The sequence below is a fragment of the Clinocottus analis genome, unplaced genomic scaffold (genome assembly GCF_023055335.1).
Source record: "Clinocottus analis isolate CAN_PGR_092001 unplaced genomic scaffold, fCliAna1.0.p SCAF_5, whole genome shotgun sequence".
NCBI lineage: Eukaryota > Metazoa > Chordata > Actinopteri > Perciformes > Cottidae > Clinocottus > Clinocottus analis.
In genome coordinates, this window is record NW_027176207.1 from 11003242 (window position 1) to 11029238 (window position 25997).

The following is a 25997-nucleotide window of genomic DNA, read 5'->3' on the forward strand; positions in this document are numbered from 1 at the left end:
AAACACATTTGCAGATAAATGAAGAAATCCTTGTTTACTCTTGTCTCCCCTGCTCCTTCCTCCAGTAAACCAGACATGTCGAGGTTGCGGCTGGCAGCGGCGTGCGCCCTGCTGAAACTGGCACAGGAGCCCTGCTATCACGAAATTATCACACTGGAGCAGTCCCAGCTGTGTGCGCTCGTCATCAACGTATGAATTGTCTCCTCTTTTCATGCTAAGCTTTTGGTCATTTTAGGGTTCTGCATATTATTGTTTTAGTTTTCATCAGTTTGATATTATATTGTTTTGAAGTGATGCACTGGACACTCAGCCTTACTCCACTGCCCTCACTGTGGCTCAGTGGTAGGCATGCTCATCTTTCAATCAGTGGATCGGTGGTTCGATCCCCGGCTTTGCTAGTCCTTGTGACCTTGAGCTTGACACTTAACCCCTAATTGTTCCTCGTTGCTGTGTCTACGGTGTATAGAGCAAAAATGTAAAAGCGTCAGCTAAATGAAATGTAATGTTTCCCTCCAACATAATATGTCTTTTCGTCCTTTTCTGTGCGTCTTTGCGCTCTAGGATGAGTGCTACCAGGTGCGACAGTGTTTTTCCCAGAAGCTCCACCGGGGCCTGTGCCGCCTCCGTCTGCCTCTGGAATACATGGCAGTGTTTGCGTTGTGTGCCAAGGACCCCGTTAAGGAGAGGAGGGCTCACGCTCGCCAGTGCCTGGTGAAAAATGTCAACATACGCAGAGAGTATCTCAAACAGCATGCTGCCATCAGCGGTAAAGAAACTGAACAAAATCAAGTTTTCCAATTTTTCTTTTTGTAAATTGTTCTAATCCTAAAGTACAGGTTTATCTGCGTTAGCCGTTAGCAAAAAGTTGTGACGCCAGTTACCAAATAAATTAAATAACTGAGAGGGTTCAGATTTTAAAAAGTGAGGTTGCATTCAGACTATACTCCCACCGCGAGACCAGAGGCTTCAAAAGAATAAACAGACTCTTATGTGTTCAGTCTTTCCAAAAGCAGTTCATAACTAGCATGTGTCATACGTCCAGAGACCGTAGGGAGTTTTAAAAGCGGTAATGTGAAGCGCTACTACATCTTCTATCTTTTGAGCAAACCTTCCGACGCGCATCTAAAAAATGAGAGAAAAATAAAGCCCTAAAAGCCCAGTACGATCTGAATCCTAATACATTAAGTTATTGTCCTACAATGTTGTTAAGAGAGCCGAATAGAGCGGAAACAAGTGGTTTCAATATCCACAGATAAAGTCCCTGCGCACAAAATCATCTTTAAAAAATGAGAAGAATATAATGTTGTGCCTTTTTTTTGGGTGACATCACTTCACAACTGAATGAAGTGAATTTAAAGCTGCAAGACAGTTCAGTTAATCTTTCTAAAATAAAGTACTTTAAACTACTTTTTTGTTCTAATTTTATTTGAAATAAGACAAGAACATTTATTTATTATTTGTAATTTATCAAGTAAATTTAAAAAATGTATTTCATGGAACTTTCTGTATTTGATTTGACAGACAGTTGTTCACTACATACAGATGTTAATAAAACTGTTAAGTCCCCTATTATGGGTCTAAATCATAGCGCATGTTGGACTATACTGTGATGTTATGTATCTTTTGCGTGCGGTAATTATCTCTAACAGGGCCTCATTGAATTTTAATTAAATTCCCCCGCTCTACAGTATAGATCTAAAAACCAGAATATATGCAAGATATCTGATGTGACTGAAAAAAATGAAAAGGGAATTGTAGTGCACCTCAGTGCCCATGGCAGTCATTATTATCACTGTTGTAATGAGGAAATATGATGTAATATGTATTTACCTTGTGTGTTTGTGTGACAACAGACAAGCTGTTCTCTCTGCTTCCGGAGTACGTGGTGCCCTACACCATCCACCTTCTGGCACATGACCCAGACTACGTCAAAGTCCAGGACATTGAGCAGCTCAAAGAAATTAAAGAGTAAGTAATGTACAGGACAGCCAGTGGATGCTGGTAACAATGATGACAAAAGAAATGCTTCCAAATTTTAAAAAAGAAATCTTAATTTATAGATTACTCTTGGATTAATGTGGAATATTTCAATCTGGTGTTTATGGTGTAGAGTCATTTTTTAAAGTCTGATATGCTGATGTCAAACTGTTCTTTATTAGGGCCCTGTGGTTTGTCCTGGAGATCATCATGGCTAAGAATGAGAACAACAGCCATGCCTTCATAAGGAAAATGGTGGAAAATATCAAACAGACAAAAGATGCACAGTCCCCCAGCGATCCCAAAATCAACGAGGTAAATATTACATCTGCAAGTTCATGTTCACTTAATAGATCCAATATGGACAGCCTTTTTTTTCTTTACTGCTCTTATTGCCTTCCTGCTCACCAGATCTATGTCTCTTCCCTGTGCAGAAACTCTACACAGTGTGTGACGTAGCCATGCACATTATCATGTCAAAGAGCACCACCTACAGCCTAGAGTCTCCAAAAGACCCCGTACTGCCCTCCATCTACTTCACCAAACCCGACAAGGTTGGTTTCTGCACCCCAAAGTGATCCAGCAAAGCAGTTTCTTTACATTCTTCTTTGTTGACGTTAACTGCTGAGGAGTTTGTGAGATCGACAAATCATTTGACTTTTTAAATGACGGGGCGAGATGCACACGTTACACAACTACAAACACATGTCTAACTCTCTAAGAGGTACCAGTGGTACCCGGGAGTAACCTGATTTTCAGTGCCAGAGGTTTTGGTGTGAACACAGGCATTATGGAGGTATCTGGCTTACATTTAGGTGAATAAGATCGTTTGGCAGGAGCAAAACCTCTTATGATCCTCATCTTGTGTTTGGGGATTGTTCTCTCTACACAAACAATTTCTCTGATATAAGATTTCTTCTCGTTTCAGAATTTCAGCAACACAAAAAACTTTCTCCCACCAGAAATGAAGTCTTTCTTCACCCCTGGAAAGGTAAGCTTAATCTGAAATGTTTACGTTGGCTTTTCAGCTAATTTCTGTGTTTTGAGTGGAACGCATATCCAACACTGGTCGTCTCTCGCCCCTCCCTCATCAAGCCCAAGTCTGCCAACGTTTTGGGCGCAGTAAACAAGCCGCTGGCATCGGCGGGGAAACAGCTCCAGAGTAAAGCTTCACGTATGGAGACTGCGAGCAACGACGACCCCTCGTCCAACCCAGGCTCCCCACAACGCAGCAAGACCAGGTACAAGACATGTGACGTTCGTCCATGCTCCTTTAAGGACTCGCCACGCCACAAGTTCAGACCCTGATGTCACAAGTCTTTCCCCTGCTGGCGTGTGGTTGAGCAAGACAATGAATCCAGTCCAGTTGCAAATGTTCAGAGAACAACCTCTGGATCAAGTTATTCACCAAATGGGAAAATCAAGAAAATAATGTTCATGATTTTATGTTCATAGACGACACAGGACAACACAAACACACATGGATGGCGTTTTCTATTTTGTTGCACCTTTTTAACTGTATTCATTGGTGTGTGAAATAGTAACAATTAATAATTACTGTTTCAGGCTTGACAGCACAGAAATGGATCACAGTGAAAACGAGGACATCAGCCTAAAAAGAGCAGACAGCACCGACAAGGTATTAAAACCTGTTTATGTCCTCGTATAATATCGTGTGATGTGAGTGGTTATTATAATATAGCAGAAGTGCATCAATGTTTTATTTTCAAGGTCTTTAGCTCCTTTGTTGGAGTTATTTATTTGTGTGTGTGTGTGTGTGTGTGTGTGTGTGTGTGTGTGTGTGTGTGTGTGTGTGTGTGTGTGTGTGTGTGTGTGTGTGTATGTATATATTTATTAAATAAATGAATAAAGATGGGTAAGTTATTTTAATCCTCTGATGTTTCTCCGTTCAGTTAGAAAGGTTGCTGGTATTGTAATTTGTACCATATTTGCACAACCTTGTTTCTAGAAACAAAGCTTTATTTACTCCTGACTGTAATTTATTTTATCACCCATGACACCAATAGGATGAACTTGAAATATAAAACATTGCTTTTTTTGTTTACAATATGATCTTGGTCTTCAGTATTAAAAGCAATAAAACTGACATTTTCTTAATCCTATTTTAAAGTATGACTGCACAAACACGATGATCAAAAATCACACAGTAGTTTAGGATGAGTAGAGAGGTTTGTTGCTGTGATCCAGTCGAGTGTTTCCAGTCATAAACCCGAGTGACTCCGTTTTGGTTCTGCTGTGTAAACACCGGCTGGATTTAAGGCAAGATAGGATGAGCAAGTACGCTTTGTGTTAACTATTTATAACAGCCTGCAGACCGGCTGCCTACATCATGCAGCTCAGCTCTGAATCAGTGCAGTTTAGCAATTCCCTCTTCTCTAAATCTATCCTTTACTGTTGCATCCTTTGCCAATGTTTGACAGGATTGTTGACAAGGATTTACAACTTGTTTCTCACATTAATTTATTAATTTAAGTAAATAGTTTTAAGCAGTTTATCTACACAGCAAGCAAAACTGTTGTGGAAACCAGACAGTTAACAAGTTTTCTGGCGTGGAAAGACCTTTCCATTCAGAAAAGCACAACATTTAAACTAAAAGAAGAGCTCTGGCTCCTTCATGAAAGATTGTGGTCCACACAGCAGGAAGCCCATCAGCCCATTATCAACTATTAGTTTTGTTTTTTACAGGATATTGAAAAGCCCCGCGGTCGCAAACGTGGCGTGACCTCCAGTGAAGACCAGGACAGCAAACCAAAGCGTGGACGCAAGAAGGCAGCAGCCAATACCACCTCAGTGGCCGAGTCCGAGGAGCAGTGGGACGAGGACAATCGGCCAGAGGATGAACAGAACAGCCCGCCCAAAAAAGGACGCAGAGGCCGGCCTCCAAAGTCGGCTACTGCTAGTCAGGATACTCCTGCCAAGGGTAAGAGGGGAAGAAAGAAGGCAGCTCCTCCGCCAGAGGATGAGGAGGAGGAGGAGGAAGAGGAGAGAGGGGATGAGGAGGAGGAGGAGGAAGCAGCAACCGCTGAGGATGAGGAGGAAGCAGAGGATGACAGGAGCAGTGAAAACATTGAGTTGAAGACGAAGGGAGGCAGGCAGGCCAGGGCGCCGAGGCGATCACAAGGGTAAGGAACCGTGTGCAGTAAATGTGTAGAGGAGTTGGATCCGCTTCACTCAGAACATCTGCTGTCGCCGCTTAGCTTTCCGTCAGCAAGATGCATTTCTGTCTCAAACTCTGGTGCCGTTTGCATTTTGTCTTCGTTCAGCAGCACAGAGTCAGCAGAGTCTACACCGCAGAAGAGGAGAGGACGTCCCCCCAAATCAGCTCAGCCGCCTGCCAAGAAACCAGCGTAAGGCGCACAGAAGCTTTGTCATCTTGCTTAAACTCCAGTGCACATTTGCACTTTGAAATGTTGTTTGTGTGCCATACATTTAATTGTTGCTCACCTGCTATTGACTGGGAGAGTAATGGAAATGGACCAGCTTTCAGATGGAAAGCTTAGCACGAGGTCAATGTTTTAACTTGTTCTGTTGAAGTTTAACCTATTTCTTCTCAATCAAAATACATTTTCCACATGCAACATATTCTCCTGGTGGCTTATATGAAATTTCATTAATAGCACCTCATAATAATGGTGATGTGTGAAAAGAAAAACAACCAATCGGAGTCGAGGAGTGTCTGATTGATGTGACAAATAGGCACTAATGTAACAAACAGCGCTGACTAGCTTGAAAATACATTCAGAGGCACCGAGGAACCAAAGGAAACTGATTTTTGAGTTTAGTTAATGTAGAATGATAAAGATGCAGCTTTGTTATATTTACTCAATGTCTCACCGGTGCATGCTGAGACATTCTGACTCTGAGCGTATCCCCTCTGTGGTCTCCAGGCGTGGTGGGCGATCGAAGGCAGCTGCTGCTAAAGACGACTCTGAGGAAGAAGATGAAGAGGAAGAAGAGGAGGAGCAGGAGGACGAGCCAACACCGAAGGTACTGAAAGTGTTAACATGAATCGTATATGAGAGTTTTAAACAAATGTAAGATGTGTTGAAGAATTTATAAGGTTCCTGTTGTTTCACTGTTCTCTCTCTCTCTATGTCTGTCTCTATATCTATCTTCCTCTATTTCCTCTACCTCCTTTCTGTAGGGTCGCAAGAAGCCAGCGACGCGAAGAAGATGAGCTAAAAAGTGAGGAGGACGGGCAGAAATGGCGCGTCGTGGAGGAATGACGTAGAAAAGAAAATATGGACACTGAACTTTTTAAACTTTTCATACGCCGACGCTCCTACTGTTACACAAATTCACACACTTGCATATGCCACATGCACACTACATCAGTACATCTTATCATCAGCTGTGGGTTGTTGCATTGTGATGATGTTCGCCACATTAAGTAGAAATAATTTTAACAGAAAAACAAAAAAAAAGGATCACTTGTAAATAGTCTCTTATGTCTGTTTCATGTTCTGTTGTTGTTTGATGCTGACTGGGGGGATGCTGTTAAGCCTTTTACCCGCCAATATTATTATTATTATTAAAGTGCTCCCATAAAGCAATATTGCTTATCAATCATTCCCTCTGTGTCACACTTTTAAAAACTGAAAGAGATTAACCATCTTTTTTTGTGACGTTAATTGTCATTTTTAATTTAAAAGAAAACATGCGTTTTTGTTTACAGCTCTGTATATTAACTTTTTTACCATGTATTGAAAAATTTAAAAAAAATGTCAGAAACCTGTCCAAATGTAGGCTTGCCTCTGGAAAAGATTGTAGTGTGAGTCTCCTTTTTAGGTTTGTACTTAATGGTAGATGGAAGTCCTGAGCAGCTGTGGTTGTAGTTTGTCACTGCTGATTAACTTCACATCCACCCAGTCAGATCCTCCGTTGTATCAATATAATTCTCTATAAAACCTTACATGCCCAATTTCTCATTATTTCTTTTCGAAGTCTTGGATGAAGCAGTTTGCCTGCTGTGGTGCCTTCAGGTGTAACGCAAATATGGAAGATGAACATGTTGAATAGCGTCACGTAACCAGCTTGAAGTTCATCTAAAATTCATTGTTTCAGAAACTTTCAAAGTATCTGTAATTCAGCCTTTTTGTGTCTGTAATTGAGCAATATTGGCCGGTTCTGTGTACAATGTCTTTGAAACTTCTCAGGTAAGTGCATGTATACATTCTATGTCACAGATCCCAGAAGTGTAAACATTGTTGATGTTTTTATAACACCTGTAGTTGTAACATGAGAAATCTATTTCTGCTGTTAAACGGCTTCAGATCAGAAACTTCACAAATATAGGCTCCTTTCTTTTTTAAACTAACAGCAGGATGTGAAATTGTTCTAAACAAAACATTCCCTGAGCTGTTTCACCACCATCAACAAGCCTTTATTTTTTGTCATGCCGCTTAATTTTTCTTCTTTTTATGTGATAAGGGACAGTGCACATTAATAAAACCATTTCTATAAATGTGCCAGTTAGCCAAGAGGACATTTTTCATCCGTAGTTCTGAGTGGTAGATGTTGCAAAACAAATAAGATTAAATATTCAAGGTTTTACAATATTGACGCTTAATATTGCGTGCATCCTTTTGTGTGTAATTATGGGAAAGTAGTGCGCAGCTGCAACAGCGTTCATGCATGTTTCTTTAGAGCCAGATGGGTTATTCATTTCCTCCAGCTAAGAGTTGAATGTTTTGCTGCTTTGGGGACTTTTTTAAGTTCACTTTATGTGGTCACTTTTTAAGAACACATTACAGTTAAGACCTGCTCATTCTGAAAAGTAAAGTTATCCATCGCTAAATCAGTGGTTTGTCCAAAAGTTGCTTATGTACAGTTTGCCATAAAACTAAGAAAATGTATTTGATGCATATTTGTTTCAGGCCTAAGATAGAAGAAAGAAAGCGGGATGTGACAGCATCTTAAAATGTCCTAATATACCGGAAGAAATGGATTTTTGATTCGAATAATTTAACTTCTCAGTGGTCTTGAGACTTGTTTTAGCCAACATGAAGTTTAGATTTCTAATTACAAATGCTTTCATGAAGCAACAGTTAAACAAATGGAGCGCTCTCTGGTTGGAGGTCAGTTTTGGTCATATCGTATTGTTATCCTCTAATCCAAATCATATCAGACCCTTTCTGCATCTTTTTTAGACAGATTTATGGGCCTAGTCGGTTCTGATTTAACCACAGAGACCATCCCATCACCACCATGTTGTTCTCATGGCTGAGCATCACATGGTCTTCTTGCTTTAAATATGGAAACTGCTCCACATTGCTTATGCATGTACATTTGAGATCTAAACTTTCCAGTGCAGCTAAGCTTGGTGGAAACACACACACACACACACACACACACACACACACACGGCCTCTGGTTATGATCCCTGACCAGCCGTAGTCACGTGCTGCTCGACTGCCAGCTGAGTCTGTTTTCCTGCATCAGATAAAGCGCCTGCTTTCAAGGCAAACGCAATGAGAGACGACATTCTTCACCTGTCACTTGCTGAGCTCTACGTGATTTCAAAATATATGCTGAGATTTATTTTCATATTGGTTGACATTTGTATTTTTAATGCATTTGGATGACAGACGGTGTAAAAAGACCACCCTGCACAGTTTGCCAGTATACTACTTATGTAATAACTTGTTTGACAACTTTGTCTTTATGAATAATTAAACAGTAAATCTTCTGCTCTGCTAGATTCAACATCTTCAACAACTGATTGTTGGCATTATCCATTACATTTGGTCAGAAAACTGAAGCGAGAAACAACTTAAAGCTCCATGCAGGTGATTATATTGACTTATGATGATCTAAAACATTAAGCCGACAATTTGAGAAACTAAGGAGGAATTGTTTGGCATTTTTGCTTGAAAAAAATATTTTAACAATAAATCTATTAACAAAATGTTTATGGCCTTGTCTACACAATTTACTGTTGTCGAATCCTACAGGCTTAATATCTTAAAGCTATCCATAAAATGTGTATTCCTATGGAGCAACACACACACAGAGACACACACACACACACACACACATCCTACAGCCTAACACCTCTTCAGTTATTTATGCAGGTGCTACATGGACCAAGATGGCCAGCAGTAAGAGGCCTGAGTTTCCGAGCAACCCTGCTGAAAGCAGGCCGATAATGAAGCGGTGACCGCGGTGTAGCAGGACACTGACTCTGCTGTTTGCACTCGCTCCCTCCTCTCCCCTCCTCTCCCCTCGCTCCCTCCTCTCCCCTCCTCTCCCCTCGCTCCCTGACTGAACTTGATCCAGTGAAAAATTCAGATGCGTTTTTCTGCGCCTGACGTGTGCCATTTAAACGGAGTTATGAGATTATCTGCCGGTGCAGGATGTATGGTAATGGTTCTGTTACTGGGATCACATTAAGGCTTTTGCACCTGGGTCACTCTGGAGGGAGGAAATGCTCATGTTGAAGAAAAAACACTCTTTTAGCTAAAACAGAATAAGAAAAAACAATTCATTTTAATTTGAAATGAGCATTCCTTATTCATGTATTTATTTATAGTTAAATCTTAAACTAATGTGTCCCTGCTTACTTAACGAGCGGTCATTTCGGACTCTTTACATCATGTTTTGCCTGCAGACCTTCGTGCGTCAGGTGCTTTGGCTAATAATTGATAGATTTGTAGAGGCAACGTGTGGTGGGTTCACAGCTGGTTGACTGCACTCCACAGCCCGCTATATAGCCCTGACAGCCCTCAGCATGGTTGAGTGACGATTAAAGTGCAACACTGGACATCAGAGGCAACATGAGTGGTCTGATCGCCCTTTTGACTTGTCTCGCCCTGACCTCTGCGGCCGCAAAGCCCAACGCTGGGTTGAAAACGTGGGGTCGTTTCAGTAAACTGCCTTATCCAGGAGACAAGGCTTTCCTCTACGATACCTTCCCCAAGGACTTCATATGGGCGGTGGGCACGGCGGCGTACCAGGTGGAGGGCGCGTATGAGAAGGACGGCAAGGGGCTCTCCATTTGGGACACTTTTACGCGCGGTGGGAACCGAATGGCCACCGGGGACGTCGGCAGCGACAGCTATCACAACATCCACACAGACGTACGAGCCATCGAGCAGCTCGGGGTCAGCCACTACAGGTTCTCCCTGTCCTGGTCCAGGATATTTCCCAACGGCACCCGCGGGAGTTACAACGAAATCGGCACAAACTACTACCGGGCGCTCATCAAGAGGCTGAAGGAGAAGCGCGTGCAGCCGGTGGTCACGCTGTACCACTGGGACCTGCCGGACCACCTGCAGCAGACCCTCGGCGGCTGGAGCCATCCGGAGATGGTGGGGATCTTCAAGGACTACGCCGATTTCTGTTTCCAGACTTTCGGGGATGACGTGAAGTATTGGATCACCATTGATAACCCGTTTGTGGTGGCGCGGCACGGGTACGGCACCGGAGTGGTCGCTCCCGGGATAAAGAACGACCCCGATCTCCCGTTCCGTGTCGGACACAACCTCCTGAAGGTGGGTTCTCCCGTTTGAAACAAAAGGATCGAGCAACTTAACGATAGATATGAAGCGATGTCCCTCTATGAATTGGATTTTTTTTTAAAAACGCAGCATAAAATGTACTTGAGTAAAGTTCCAAAACTGCATAATGTTATTGCGTTTGATCATCTTTTTTTCACTTTTATAATTTGTAAACTTTTTGTCCATTTTAATTTTAATTTATTTTTATTTTGGTGTGAAGAAGTCTTCCTGTTTGACTGTCTTCACCTGTGAAGTATTTATACTGCACTGATCAGAGTGAAATACACTTTGTCTTTCTTCATTTGGTCCCTCTCCCTTCGCCCCCTCCTTCCATGATCATGTTATAAACTATACCATCCTACTACAGTTACACACTTCATATACTTTGCATTTTTGCACTTGTATTATTTCATTTTCTGTCTTCGATGTAACTCTGCTTGCTGCTGCCGCAACCAGATTTCCCATTGGGGATGAATAAAGTATATATCCTCCCTCATCCTATTCCGTCTCCTCCGTCCTCCTCTTCTCCTTCACCCTGTCTGCCCATCATTCTTCTTTCCCCTCCAGGCTCATGCAGCTGCATGGCATCTCTACGATCGCCACTACCGGCCCCGCCAGCAGGGCAAGCTGTCCATGGCGCTGGCCTCTCACTGGATCAAGCCCAGCCGCACTCGCCTGGAAAGCCTGCGAGAGTGTCAGTGCTCCCTGGACCACGTCCTGGGCTGGTTCGCCCGGCCTCTCTTCATAGATGGAGACTACCCTCCCTGCATGAAGGCGAGGTTGGGCTCTCGGCTGCCCTCCTTCACCGAGGAGGAGAGGCAGCAGGTGAGGAGGACGGCCGACTTCTTCGCCCTGTCTCATGGAGCCGCCCTGAGCTTCCAGCTCGTCAACGACAGCCTGAAGTTTGGGCAGCAGGAGGCTCTGGACCTGCGGATGCTGCTCTACTGGGTCAACGCAGAGTACAACAAGCCGCCCATCTTTGTGGTGCAGAGCGGTTGGTGGGTTCGGGTGTCCTGTTGATTCGTCCGTCCGTCTGTGATGTTCTTTGTGCGTTGTTCTGGTGGTTGCTGTGTTGTCGACCATCTGCTATTTACTACAGGTACGTCCTCGGCAATACTAAGACAGAAGACCCAAAACACATGTACTACCTCAAGAGGTTCATTGCAGAGGCGCTGAAATGTGAGTAATGATACAGTCTGATCTCAAACAGTAAACACAGGTTACTGCGTTCATACACTTCATACACATTCATACACTTGTTTTCCTTTTTTTTTACACGAGCATAAACCATTTGACATGACATTTAAATCTAAAGCTCGGAGAAGCTAATCTGCTCCGTCCATCTGTGTGGGTCAGCGATCATCATAGATGGAGTGAATGTGATCGGATACACAGCCTGGTCGCTCATAGACGGCTTCGAGTGGCACAGGGAATATGGGATACGAAGGGGACTGTACTACGTTGACTTCAACACTCTTGGCATGAAGAGAGAGCCAAAGACATCTGCCACCTTTTACAGGTACATGTCATCATGTGACCAGTGGGGAGTTTGGCAAAGGACGCACAATATTGTAATCTGTGCAATAACAATGCTAATATTTCTTCTGAAGGCTTTGTTGATGCAACTGTCCACATCCTGGCTCATGTCATGATGCCTTACTCCTCCTGAGTCGATGATTATTCATTATTCTTTAAGAAACGTCATCCAGAGGAACGGTTTCCCAGAACTCCCGGAGAACAGACCAGCACAAGGAATCTTCCCGTGTGATTTTGCCTGGGGCGTCTCAGCCAACTCCATACAGGTGTGTGTGTGCATATGTGTGTGTGTTTGGATGAGAGGAAGGAGTGTGTGTAATGTATTAGTGTGTTGTGGGAGGATAAATAAGTTGCCAAAGTGCAGAGGTCTGTTAGTGAATGAGACTCAATGAGATTATTTCCTCAGAAACTGAAGAACTTGAGAAAATATTAACACTTTATTAACTTTGGTTAAGCGATTCAGTACAAACCTCACACACCTTTAGTGAAGTATTATCACTATTATATAATATTATTATTGTTTTTATTGTATTGTTTTTCAGTGAGGAAGTAAATTAGTAGCTGCACTTCCACCGTTACTAAGTTTTACACTTGCAGTTTTCATGGTGACAGTCCAGCTCGGAAACAGCCACAACGATGAATCATCTCTGAATCATAAACCACATAACCTGACAACGTCTAGCTCTGCTCAACAGCACAGGACCGAGTCTTTCTATCGATCGGTCCCGTTTGGTCTCTGTTTGCGTTCGTGCGTATGAGGTAAACACGAGGTGAGAGGGCGGCTCGGTGCATGTTTACGTTGGTGTGTTGCTTCTGTTTCCCCTCACGTCATAGGTGGAGACCACGCCCAGCCAGTTTGCAGACCCCAGTGTTTACTTGTGGAACATCTCTAACAACGGGGAGCTGCTGAGGCTGGAGGGCTTCAGCGCACCGCCTGTACGCCGAACCGCACACTGTGCCGATTACGTCACCATCCGACAACAGGTAAAGCCTCTCCTGCCTGTCGACCAGTCCTCTTTTGAAGAGCTTCAAACACGAGTTTGAGGAAGAGAACACCTCTGCTCTGAAAAGTCTATTTTTTCACAGTTGCCGTGACATAAAAGCACATCGGTGACACATTAGTGGCAGTGTGTATGTGTGTGGGAAGACAGTGAGGGATCATGTCTGTTTTACAGCTCTGAGTAGCTCCGAAATGCACAAGAAATAGATAGAAGAAATAAAGACGACTTTGCAGATGTTATTTTTTGAGTAATCCTTAAAATTACTTCAACACACATTTCAAGTAAACATTTCTGTCACTTGATGTCACTTATTTGTAAAATAATGAAGTAACCAGCAGTGTGAAGGATTTGGGAGTTCTTTCAGTCACTTACTTTGATTACTTGTATGTAAACATGCTATTATTTGTACTTTTTAAGGTGAAAATTGTGGGGGTTCAACCACTAATTGGCGAGAAAGTGTACTGTAACATACTTGTATTCAGTATTCCCTCAGCCACTGACTTTTGTATTAAAAAGCTCAGTTTTTTTTAACTAATTGGTGCTTTTTCTCCAGAGGTGTAAAACTTATAGTGCCACGTTATTCCTCCTCCTCTGTCTTCAGGTGGATGAAATCCAGCAAGTCGGGGTAAACCACTTCCACTTCTCCCTCAACTGGTCAGCCGTGGTGCCTTCAGGTGACGTGGCTCACCCCAACACCACCCTGCTGGGCTACTACCGCTGCTTCACCCGGCAGCTGCTGCAGGCCAACGTCACGCCCGTGGTCACTCTGTGGCACCACACACGCCTGCGGAGCAGCCTGCCGGCGCCGCTGGACACCGCCAACAGGTGGCTGAACAGGTCAGAAGCAGGTTTTATCCAGTTTCTCATTTTAATTAAAATATTACATTATTGACATGGAAATTCGAGGTTAAAAAAAAATCTGTTCCGAACGCAGAACTAATAAACACCCATCTTTGTCAGATATGGTTTATTGCAATTTACAGAGTGGTTGAGCAAACATGCAACGATGTCCACAGGAACCGTCTGTCATGGGTGCCATCAACATGGAACCGCTATAAATGCCGAATCATCTTTCCTTTTCCTGTCATAAAGAGATACCAGGAAAAGCAGTGATTACACTATTTACATAATGCAACACTCTAATGTATTGGCATTTTCATCTGTACTGGCACAACATTTAATGTTAGATTGTAATACATCGCCTACGTGTCCTCTAGAATATACATTTATTTATGCGTGTGAGCATATCAGTATTCTTCTGTTATATTGTGATTCTTTACATCTGAATTTCATGGTCAAATGAAAACCACTGTGTGTCTGATGTGCAATCTTAGTGCGGGATTCAAATTGGACCCTTTCTTCTTGCCTTCTCAGAGAGACTCCGGAGGCGTTCGCAGACTATGCCAGACTTTGCTACAGAGAACTCGGCGCCCATGTGAAGATGTGGATCACCCTGAACGAGCCCAACGACGAGATGGTGAGCTACCAGGAGGGTCACCAGATGCTGCGGGCGCACGCTCTGGCCTGGCGCGCCTACGACCGCGAGTTCAGACACACACAGGGGGGAAAGGTCAGCAGAGGAATTTATTCATTATGTTATTTATTATCTATACTCAAATACTTTTATCATAGTGGTATGTTGTTTTATGGTATGCAAGTATTCAAACAGTCATTGTCAGTACAGCTAAATCTTTTTAATGGATCTTCTGTTGAGGACATTTGTGTGTTGGGTTTGTTTTTGTTGTGTTGGCTCTTTTGCTACTCTAAATGAATGAGTCTTTCTGGTGCAATCCATTTAACATATACATTAATTACTCTTTCTGGTGCAACACAATGCAGCATAAGAGGACTTCCATGAATCACTTCAGTCAATAGGAGAACGACAACATCACAGATGACACTTGCTCCGCCATGTTTTGTGTTGTGTCTCAGGTGTCTTTGGCTCTGCACATGGACTGGGTGGAACCGGCATTTTCATTTAGCCGCGAAGACGTGGAACCGGCTAAAAGAGTTTTGGACTTCCGCGTCGGCTGGTTTGCAGAGCCGATCTTCGGCAGCGGGGACTACCCTCTGGAAATGAGGAGCTGGCTGCGGCAGCTCAACTCACTAGAGTACAAACGCTTCACTCTCACTTCAAAACATTCACTTTGTTGACTAAAGAATGAACATTGCAGTTCAGAGTCACAATGAAGAAGGCTCCGTATTTCAATGTGTTGTTGTCATTCTGGTTGAACAGGATTTCAGGGTTGGGCTTAAACTGATATTATTCAAAGATGTAATATGGTGGAATTTCAGTATCATTGAGCTGGAGGTTGTAGTAGCAGTATATCATTAATGACAACATGTTGAATCAATAATCTGTGGAATGTGGATGTGCGTTTGTGTGTGTGTGTGTGTGTGTGTGTGTGTGTGTGTGTGTGTGTGCTTCTTCAGCCTGCCAGTGTTCAATGAGGAGGACAGACACCTGGTTAAAGGGACGTATGACTTCTTTGCCATTAGTCACTTCAGTACCAAGCTGGTGACACACGCCATGGAAGACTCGTAAGATAAAGTCACTTTTTTGCCATTATTTTGAGATTGAAACATGACATAAAAACCGGAAACAAGAGGGTGGAGAGCGAGGTATGAGCTTTTAAAAAGCTACTCCGATAGGGTTTAGTTGAGGACCAATATTTAGCCCCGATGTTGTGATTCCTCCAGCATCTTAAAGCCGTTAGATATTCATAAGAATGTTATTTTGTCTTCAGCTTCTGTATCATCTGCATGTGCTACGCAGGTACACCTACACAGCAATGCTGGAGGTCCAGCAAATGATAGACACCACATGGATCATGTCCCCGAGGCCCGTTGTGCCCTGGGGTCTGAGGAAAGCCCTCAACTGGGTGAGCCGGGTGTTGGCGTCTTGTGAAGAGATGACAAAGTTGGATAGCTAGCTGACTCTTTTTGATATACTTAAACCAGTAGTTGTCAAGTCGACATTTTGTGACCTTTGACATTAAGAATAGTTAAATATAAATAGATTCTGAATTTTTAATTGAGGGGTTATTTGTAAAGTCTACAAACACCATCTTTAGTATTTCGCTGCGTGGCTTATTGGCCGATTTAGATTCTTCATATTCTACTTAAAGTGTTTTTGTACCTAGTGGATGAAAAGTTAATTGTTGTTCGATGTGAAGTATGTGATATACTCTGATAGCAGACCCTTGACAGAGATACATACTCACGCTGCTCTCCTGCTGTCAGGTGAGGGAGCACTACTGCGATGTACCCGTCTACGTGATGGCTAATGGGGTGCAGGAGGACCCGGCCCGCTTCAAAGACAGCCTGAGAGTCTACTACCTGTACAACTACATTAATGAGGCGCTGAAAGGTGAGACCAGACACACAATGGCCGCGTTTCCCAGATTCGATCGTTCTTAAGGACTTAAGAAGGCTCTTAAGAAGGGTTTGGCTAAGAAGGAGCGCTAAGATAGAGGTGTCTCCCAGATGCGTTGTTAACTGCCTTCTGCTGTTAAGAGTGGGTCAGGCTGATCTTACATTTCCTTCTTAATGAAAGATTCTCTTAAGCTAAGAACGACTCTGGGAAAACATCCTTCTTTCACAGCGCTCTTAAGAGCGCTCCTAAGAAGCTCTTATTGCTTAAGAGCTTCTTAACGAATCTGGGAAACGCGGCCAATGTCTGGATGTTGAGATTTTGTAGGTTTAATGCCAAACCGCTGATTATAATCACTGCATCGAGTGGTGACTGCAGGTTTTTCTCCCTTCCTGGCCTCAGTGGAGTTTAATTATTAGACAAGTATTTAGGTCACTGACCCCTGAATAGTCAGCTGACTCAGAACAGACACAAAATATCAACACAGATACACACTCTTCGCTCGGATTGTAGAGTCAAGGTCACTTGTGATACAATTACCTGTCCTTGCAAAGTTTATTGGGTCACACTCAGTGAAGACCTTGACTTGCACTTTGAAACCTTGCAGTGTCGTGCTATGATGTGCACATAGTATTGTGTTGTTGTGTGTCAGTGTGCTCGTTTACCACTAGGGGGCAACCACCCTCAGAAAACAATTAGTTTATATCATTATATATTAGTGTCTGTATTTTGTCTACAATAACCATGACATGTGAGGAATGTATTACATTTTACATTAAATTATTTGAAACTTCCTTTTATTTTATTGTGGCATAAATTGGGCTTACAAGAAAAACAAACACTCAGACAAGATGTCCTTAAAAACATTAATACATAGCTGTTAACTATCATAGTTACTTTCTACTGATAAAAACAACTTCTACTTCTTGGGGGATTGCGACTCAAAACAGGGGCTTCATGTTTTATATTTGTTTTTTGCTAACGATTTATTTCAACCCTCCAGCTGCAGTACAGAACAATTATATTTTAAATATGCATTGACGTAGCTGGCGACAATATATGCAGTATGTCTGCATAGTTGAAGTTATGACTGTTGTAAATATTTAAATACTCGTCCATAGATCTGCTTTTAACTTAATTATACGTTCATATGCTACCGACTGAACGAGGCGTTAAAGGTTAAGTGTTTTCCGTCAAACGCATCCAGCCCGACAACTCACCTCCTTGTGCACGTGAAAGTCCCTGAAGATGAATCTTGAACCCGTCACATCTTTCTCTCCTCCTCAGCGTACACTCTGGACGGCGTAAACCTGAAGGGTTACTTTGCGTACGCCCTGAGTGACCAAAGGGATCCGGGCTTCGGCTTGTACGGCAACGTTCAAGAGGAGGTCATCATCAAGGCCTCTCTCTCCAACTATCGCAACATCATCCAGCACAACGGCTTCCCTATTCAGGGAGCGTCGCCCCAGCAGTGTCCCAGCATGCCTCAGCCCTGCCTCGGCTGCCATGTGCTGGTCAAGAGGCCTGTGGTGGGCTTCCTGACTCTGGTGGGTTCAGCGGTGCTGATCACCCTGGGCCTCATCATCTACTACACAGCCAAGAGACACAAAGAGTGCTACTGATCATTGTGACTTTGGAAATAGAGTTTGTTTTATAAATTACTCGAGGAAAAAAACCTGAGCTGATTGTTGTTATCGGTTCCAGATATGTATTTCACAGAATGGCCTCTTCGAAGCTGCTTGTGAGTTAATGCCGTTCGGAAAGTCAAGTCACCCATTAGGGGTTTTATTTTCTGAGAACTCTTGCACTCCACAAGATAATTTATCCATAGAATCCAAAGGAAACGTGTTTGTACATGCCTTCATGGGTTCACAGAACATCTCAAAAGACTATTTTTTTAAATTAATATTTGTAATGTCTGCGCAGATTTGTGAGTATTTGTTACGCTTATCTTAGTGCTCAACTTGACAATGCATTTCCTTAAATACAAAGGTAAAAGCAACCACTAACAAACATGTTTTGACATGGTAGAACTCAAATGTAGATACTTTAACCGCCCTGGCTTAAATCAGGCTGTTGCATTAATCATCCTCGCTCTCTCCCCGTGTTTCCTGTCTCTCACATACTGGGACACTTGGAGCATCATCAGACTAATGTACGCATTGTCATGTTATAAAATAAACGCCACAGCCACTCATCAAACTCATGATTGCTATGAAACATTAGGGTTAATGTACAGATTATGTTGTGTTTGTTCAGAATAATGAAATCCATGGTCAGACTTTTATATAAACAAAGTAATTTAATATGTTCTGATGCAGATTTTTAGGGAAACACTGCATCCTTGCAGTATAGTTTTAATACAAGGAATTGCCTGCTACTATTTAAACTGGTCTGCTTGCATTATTTTATCCCACTAGTGACAGTACGTTTTTGTTTGGGCAACAATCCACGGCAGAAAGTGACAAACTGTAAGACAGACTTGTTTTTGGGTGAGTTATGTTCATGTCACCATGCCTTACAGAATACAAACCTGTATCAAGTCCACTGGAGGTGTTTTTAGGGCAAAAAACAACAAGATAGCGAAAACAATGGCTGTTGAACTACTTGTTGAATAAGTATCCGTATTCTAGTCAGAGTCAAAACATCATCCCGTCCAGACCGTCTTCCATGAACTTCTTGTATATGGCCATGAACTTGGCGGTGAAGGCCTCAAGGTGGTAGATAGCCTTGCTGCCCAGCTGCAGTCTGTGTTCATAGTAGGCTGCCATGTGGGCCACCTCTGTCTTCAGCTGACCATCACAGTTACTCAGCAACTCCGTTACCAGACCCTGTTTGAGGATTGGATGAGGAAAATGAATAATCCTGACTGTATACGTCCCTAAAAACTTTAACACTATGACGGAAGATGATGAACAATACCTTCATAATGATGTCAGGTGGAATGCAGTGAGTCAGCAGCTCGTACAACCGGGCACGAACCTCCAACAACCTGGAACAGATCCAGATGGGGATTCAGCAGTGAAATACACACACATCTAATTAACTTTCCTTAGTTTATACAGAACAAACTAAACCTCTTCTCTCTCTTTGTGCTCCTCCTACCTCTGAGGGCTTTGCTGGCTGACGATGGCGTTAGCAGTCTCTCTGAGGTAGACCTCCCAGTCCGTCTGCGGGACGTCTTGATCTGCAGAGAATGGATACCTAAGAAAGAATAATGCAGTCTAAATAAGCACATTATTTTCATTCATATCTCACGCCAATCCAAGGATTATGATGTAAAGCAATGATAATACGTTTCGTGAAAACTTACTGCTGCACTCTGCATGCCTCGCACATCAAAAGGGCTTTGCGGAGGTTGCGACCAGACTTCTCTGTGATTTGTTTGGCCAGCTCAGGTGGAAGGATCAGGCCCTCCTTTTTACAGATTGATGTTAAAACACTGCAGACCTGGCAGACAATAACACAGGAGACAAGGGGTAAAAATGTGAAATGTAGTATTGACCGTGATTTAAGCAGCAATCTTTAAGGCGTGCTACTTTCAGATGATTACCAATGACAATCTTGAGCACATCATCTTCACCGTACCTCTTCTGAGCTTGGCAGAGGAACTCTGATAGCCAGACAACGGCTCTGAATCGGCCCGATGACTTTAGAGGTGGAGGTTGAGCAGAGGATGAGACGGCAGGTGGACATGTACTTTTCCATTGTTCGGCGCAATGCATGCTGGGCATCCTTTGTGAGTCTGTCCACCTCCGTGAGCAACACCACTGAAAGCAAACATTTGCCAGTTACAACAATAACAGTCTGGTCTTGAGCTTTTTCCGATTCCACGCTGTGGCTGTGTAATAACATTCTTGAACATGGACCAGCAATCACAAGTTAAAGTAACACAAAGGTTTGTGTCTTTCCTACCTTTGAACTCTCTCTGGGTGCTTGACTGGATCTGCTGAGACTGAGCCACAGTTTTAATCAGCTCTTGAATCACCACACGGTCCTGATTTCCAGCATCACTTTTAGAAACAGAACAGAAATACTTATTGTCCTAACAGAAATGAATTGGTCTCACCGAGCCAGACAGCAGCCTGTTAAACAACATGGAAGCCTCAAACTTGGAAGAACCAACATTATTGTTTCTGCTAAAGTCTCTTTCTTATCAGATGTGTACAAAAATCAGACTTGTCTTAAGTTTTCTGAATGAGTGACCAAACAAGCCATTCACAGGGGAAAAGTGCACCTCTGGCTTAAGTTTGCTGAGTGGATAGCTAATAATAACCCAACCATGAAGCCATATGAATGAATATTAATCTGCAAAGTAACCGAGACTACAGCTGTAAAAATAAATGCATTTGAGTAGAAAATACAACATTTTCTCTGATATGTAGATACAATTTCTCCTCCAAACTGTGATTAAGTACAGTACTTGAGTAAGTGTACAAAACTAACAACATTAAATTACCTTGCATTGACCTCCAAGTGATAGTTGCTGGCTATTGTGTTAATCTCAATTTTCTTCTTTGATGGAGCCTGGAGACAAAAAACACAAGTTGCAAGTCAGCCTTCGTCAGACAATGTGACAGTGTTGAAATGAAGACAGAGGAGTGTGCAGTAACTGCATGCCGGTGGTGTATTGTAGTGTATATTTGCTCTCTCACCACGATTGTCTGGTGCTCTATGCGGAGCTTCTCCACCCCGGCTCCATACAGCTCCCTCAGCAGACACATGATGCGGGTCTTCTTCCCCGCGCCCGACGGTCCATACACCAACAAGTGGGGAAAGTCTCCACATTGAACCTGAAACACACATTAAAAAGAAAGTTGTAATTTTGTGTATTGTGTATTTCACGTTAACGTGGACAATGATGTCATTAACCTGCTAGTTTAACTAGGGTTGCTCTCCAACTCATATTTGACGTTAATGTGACTCCTACATTAAATTAATCAATAGCCTATACGCAGCTATTGAATATGCTGCTAATGCTAACTTGGTCTGATTATAGTTAACATCGCAGGTTGGTCCTCTTACCAGGTTCTTCAGCTGGGTCGCTTGCTCTTTATGATAGTCGAGTTTCCCGAGCGACGTCGGACGATATTTGTCCACCCACAAACTCATTGTGTTATGAATTTAATAACTGTACTCGTCAGTGTTGACAGCAGACAGCTTGGCTCTAGCTAACGAACTCTCCCGCGAAATAGTATTCATAGACAACCTGTAAGCAACTGCTACTTCCGCTTGTGCTACGGAAAGTCGAACGGGTCAAAAAGGCTACAGGCGAGCGGTAAAACTCATCTTGGCAACCACAAAGCTGTAAGTAGGCTAATTGACACCCAGACATGTCTTGTATCTGATGGCGATAGACTGTTGTTCCCGTTTCTGACAGAATTATACATTGTAACGTATTTGTGACGTATTTTACTACATGTTACACAGCTACCATTAGTGTGCGATGTACAACTTGTCCATAATATTCAGAGATTCACAGTCATTATATTTTGCAATGGTGGAATAAGTTAAACATTTCCTTTTGAATAAAGTTGTGAAGAAGCAGTACAAAGTACCATAAAAGACTGTGTTTATATATATATATATATATATATATATATATATATATATATATATATATATATAAATATATATATATATATATATATATATATATATATATATATATATATATATATATATAATGTGTGTGTGTGTGTGTGTGTGTGTGTGTGTGTGTGTGTGTGTGTGTGTGTGTGCGCATGAGTACCACAAAGGACAGCCATGGCAAAGACAAGTGCCTTGTTAAGGTGAAAGCCCAGGGGAGTTAAAAGAGACCGAGCAGCAAGCGTTTCACCTATAGGCCCACTAGCAGAATAGTCTCTGTCTCTTAAAGATAACATCTTTTATTTTTTGCAGGCGTTTACAGTGAAGACCGTAACATTACTATGATGCCACCAAGGAATTTGAGAATTTAATTCCATTCAACAAAAACAAAAGCTTATAATGTCACCATAAGGTCATTCGAACCACAATGAGAATGAGAACTGGTCGTTTTTGGAGGAGCTAACTCAATGTGTTGCTGTATGTTACACTAATTAAATGCAATTATTCTATGATCCCCATTTGAAAAGGAAAACTTAGTAGTGCCCACATAGTGCATTCATTAAAGTGCCATGTTGTAATTGCATCTTTTTTTTTTCTTGCAGTCACAAAGTTGGGAAGCAGATGTTTTCTTTGCTTATCTGACTTCCTGCATGTGTTTGTTGTCAAAATCAAGTTTTGTTCTGACTAATATTTTGCACTGTATCTACAGTACACACTGCCAAGATAACACAGCTTACACAATTCAGTGTGGGTATTTCTGCAGTAGTCTTGATAAACGCGTATGTGTTTCCCGCAGTCAAATTGATTTTTAGACTTCATATAAGGCAATCATAAGCTGTTACACATACTCATTATACTCTTTTTCAAAATGTTTTACAGTATCCTATCTGTCTGTAGCCTTTTCTTTTCCCTGCTTTTCTTCAGCATGATCCAGGTAAATATACCTTTTGACAGGAATGTTGTATATGTAGGAGCATGTCTCAGCAGGTTGCCGTAGCTTGTACTGAAATACATGTTGGAGTTAAATTAATTAGCATCCATCATCACAGCAATGTAGGACAATGAAACATCTGGGACGCGTGGTGGAAGCTTATCAAGTTACTTCATGCAAGATAACTTATGATGTTCATTCATAAGTATCAATTTGAGTCATAAATACATTTGTCAGATAGTTCAACTTGTGCTGATGGTCTCTTTTTTAAGGTATTACCTATTTTTCAAAGGTTCAGGTCACGGTAGCTTTCCCAATGGCAAGTTTGTTGGCAAGTTCTGTTTTTATGGTGATAAATCACACGTAGCAGTTAAAGATGCAGGAAACATACTGCACTATCATGAAGGTCGCTCTGTTAAAAGACGTAATGTTGCTTTTAAATGTCATTTTGTGGTAGTTAGACTGCTGCAAACTTTACATCGATGAGCTCCTTTATATGAATACATTTCAGTCAATATATTTTTTCCTCAATAAGCAGAGCACTCTGAGAATAATATATTGTTCCGTGATTGTGGATGGAGATAGCAGACAGTGATTGAAATTACTTCTAAATCCTAGTCTACCTTGACCAGATCTCTTCTCCCCAAGAACGAGGTCAAGCAGGCGTCGACAGGCAGAACCATCCTCAAGCTGAGTGTACAAAGAACAGGTTCGTAGTCTTGACCTACATTACATAAAATGTTATGGTTGCTGGCAGACTTTAGGAATTTCATAGTACATTGTCAGTTTTGGAAGGACCTTAAGTCCTTTTAGCTCACAGCGTTGATTTATAGTTACAAAATGTACGAACTGAGAAATTTTGAGAGAAGATAAGAACATGTTAAAAGCATTACCTCATGTGTTGATGAGGAATGTCCCCCAAAGGTAAGAAAAAAAGAATCCTTTGCCTGGAGTTGTATTATACATCATTGAGTGCAAAGGAGGAATGGGGAGAGTGAAAGGCCCCCAGCCTTGTAATCAAAGTCTTTTTTATTTTTATTTAATTTGTTTGATAATATCCACAACATAAGTGCAAAATATTTTTTTTCTCTTTTACATAAGCTCGCATTTACATGCAAAATAGCACACATACCTGTACGCACACACACTTGCATACACACACACACACACACACACACACACACACACACACACACACACACACACACACTTGCACAGGTACAAACACCTGCCTGTGGAACTCACTGTCTTCTTGCTGAGGTAATGAAGGAGGGGGAGCATTCCTCAACCCTTTCTTTCTTTCTCCTCCCCTCACAGCTTTTCGAATCACTTTTCAGAGGTAAACTCACTCTTTCTGTACCATTGGATTCATGCAGCATATAAGCGGTACGTTGCCCTGCTGGATATTTGTGTTACCTTCTGACTGCTTCGCTTGATGTGCTATTCGATGACACAACTTATGTACAAAAATATATGGTATGTGGAAATATTCATTTGGTGTTTCCTAAAATGTTTTTTTTGACATTACAGTCACAGATGCTCCATTATGGTTAACATTGAGATTAGGGTATATGTTTGTATTGAAATAAAGATGTTGTTAAGTTAGAGTATTTAGCTTAATGATTGGGAACAAATTATTGTTATTTAGCAAGTTTGCGGCAGGACACTCATTTGTTTGTTATACGTTCATGCTGCCTGTGCTTTACAGTGAAGTCGTTTGAACCTCATTTTAAGACCCTCCACTGCCAGTTTTTAAGACAAAGAAAAAAAATGCCAGGCAAGGAAAGGGTGTGTTGGCCACAGCCAAAAATGTCCCCTAGGAAAAAACAATATGTTTGAGCACAGTGTGTTTGTCAAAAAAAAAGTCTGAAGGGTGTGGGGTTTTTATGAGGGCAAACTTTGAAGACTTTGGCATAGGCCAGTCATATTTGTGATTATTTTGGCACAAACAATTTAACTAATATCTAGTCGTAAGGAGAGTATTCACAGAATCCAAATAGTGGGGAAATTATTTTTGCTTAAATAATTGAATCAAACTGCAGCACTGGACCTCGTCTTACTGAGAGGGAAATTATTGATCGGCCGATGAATTAAGCAGCAGTCAAGTCTGCAAGCAAATCCAGACATCCTCATCCATTTACAGAAACAAATAACTCTGAATTGTACATGCAAATATTCATATATTTTTAAATAATTTCCCCAAAGTTATGTTCTGTGTTTCTTTCTTTCCTTTTATCTCTCTCCATCTTAGGTATCAAAGGAATTTTGATAGGCCATTCAAATGTGGACCAAAGTGTAAATATCATCCATCCACTCACGCACCATTTGAGCAGCTGCAAGTTGTACGACATTTCCCCCGGCTCTGTTTGAATGAGCCTCTATTGTACTCACCATAAAGAACTCAACGGATGAGGACTGGATCCCTCGTCATGCATGCAGGTCCAGTAGCTGCGTTGGCTGTTCAGCAACAGCCGGACAGGCATGTTTACCTCCAGGCTGTGGGTGTCCCTTTGGGTGACCTGCAACTTCAAGTTCCCCTCTTGAGTCAAAGCTCCAACATGTCTGAACCTGTTGTCAGTCATGCTCAAAGGTGGAGGCCTCTGAAGGTGGACATCAGCTCCCCCTATGACACATCTAAGCCTGCCTTAAAGCGGAATGGACACAGTGAACGCAGACAGAGTTCAGACACGGCTCCTGAAGGCCGTGACATGGATAAATGCAGTGGCAGCCATCTCCCAGCATCTGTAAACGCATCACAGGACTGCTCCTTGGATCTGCTGAGAATAGTGAAGCATAAGCCAAGTGCCATTGTGTTCTGTGACAATGATTGTAGCACTGACAACCAGGGGATCTCTGACGATGGAGAGTCCTCTTCATCCACCACTGAGGAGGGAGAGGGTGATGATAATGAGGACGATGATTTTCCTCAGGTGTCACAATATAAGGAGTTCCAGGTCAGTCGTCACCGTAGAAACTTGAGCAGGAACAAGAAGTGCTCGAGGAAGAGACTGGATGCTCAGCTTAATGGTGCTGCATCTGGCAGCTGGCAAAACCCCGCCAACAAGGGAAAA

The 25997-nt window shown here is 42.3% G+C and overlaps 3 protein-coding genes across 4 annotated transcripts in view; 2 read left to right on the forward strand and 1 right to left on the reverse strand.

The window, feature by feature from the left end:
* pds5b (PDS5 cohesin associated factor B) overlaps positions 1-6908 on the forward strand; it is a 30570-nt gene extending 23662 nt beyond the window's left edge. The window contains exons 24-35 of one of the 2 annotated variants that reach the window (XM_068600292.1): positions 66-189; positions 562-766; positions 1854-1968; positions 2160-2292; positions 2412-2531; positions 2906-2968; positions 3073-3218; positions 3544-3616; positions 4684-5120; positions 5262-5345; positions 5886-5985; positions 6143-6908. In XM_068600292.1, the coding sequence (XP_068456393.1) occupies positions 66-189; positions 562-766; positions 1854-1968; positions 2160-2292; positions 2412-2531; positions 2906-2968; positions 3073-3218; positions 3544-3616; positions 4684-5120; positions 5262-5345; positions 5886-5985; positions 6143-6175 (1633 nt within the window). In that variant the 3' untranslated portion in view covers positions 6176-6908. The remainder of the gene's footprint in view (positions 1-65; positions 190-561; positions 767-1853; positions 1969-2159; positions 2293-2411; positions 2532-2905; positions 2969-3072; positions 3219-3543; positions 3617-4683; positions 5121-5261; positions 5346-5885; positions 5986-6142) is intronic. The other variant, XM_068600293.1, reaches the window with a different exon arrangement.
* A 2865-nt stretch (positions 6909-9773) lies between these two features.
* On the forward strand, positions 9774-18028 carry kl (klotho). The gene is made up of 13 exons (XM_068601007.1): positions 9774-10490; positions 11064-11494; positions 11596-11675; positions 11853-12015; positions 12193-12298; positions 12867-13016; positions 13635-13870; positions 14408-14603; positions 14966-15144; positions 15467-15574; positions 15810-15915; positions 16277-16403; positions 17694-18028. Exons 1-13 carry the CDS (start codon positions 9774-9776, stop codon positions 18026-18028), a joined length of 2934 nt encoding a protein of 977 aa, XP_068457108.1.
* Positions 18029-18732: 704 nt separating this feature from the next.
* On the reverse strand, positions 18733-21601 carry rfc3 (replication factor C (activator 1) 3). The gene is made up of 9 exons (XM_068600911.1): positions 21432-21601; positions 21062-21199; positions 20866-20933; positions 20322-20419; positions 19995-20176; positions 19720-19856; positions 19512-19610; positions 19329-19398; positions 18733-19237 (listed from the first exon to the last, which is right to left on the reverse strand). The coding sequence occupies exons 1-9, from the start codon at positions 21516-21518 to the stop codon at positions 19046-19048; spliced, it is 1071 nt and encodes a 356-aa protein (XP_068457012.1). The 5' UTR covers positions 21519-21601; the 3' UTR covers positions 18733-19045.
* Between the last annotated feature and the right edge of the window lie 4396 nt (positions 21602-25997).

Bases quoted from the DNA above. Each gene is read 5' to 3' on its own strand.
- kl (XM_068601007.1), top strand. From the start codon at position 9,774: ATGAGTGGTCTGATCGCCCTTTTGACTTGTCTCGCCCTGACCTCTGCG. The intron at 12,299-12,866 runs GTGTGTGTGTGC...CTCACGTCATAG, and splicing joins TCTCAGCCAACTCCATACAG to GTGGAGACCACGCCCAGCCA. The intron at 15,575-15,809 runs GTAAGATAAAGT...TGTGCTACGCAG, and splicing joins ACACACGCCATGGAAGACTC to GTACACCTACACAGCAATGC.
- rfc3 (XM_068600911.1), bottom strand. From the start codon at position 21,518: ATGAGTTTGTGGGTGGACAAATATCGTCCGACGTCGCTCGGGAAACTC. The intron at 20,420-20,865 runs GTAATTTAATGT...TGTTTCTAAAAG, and splicing joins CACTTGGAGGTCAATGCAAG to TGATGCTGGAAATCAGGACC. The intron at 19,238-19,328 runs GTATTGTTCATC...ATCCTCAAACAG, and splicing joins CACCTGACATCATTATGAAG to GGTCTGGTAACGGAGTTGCT.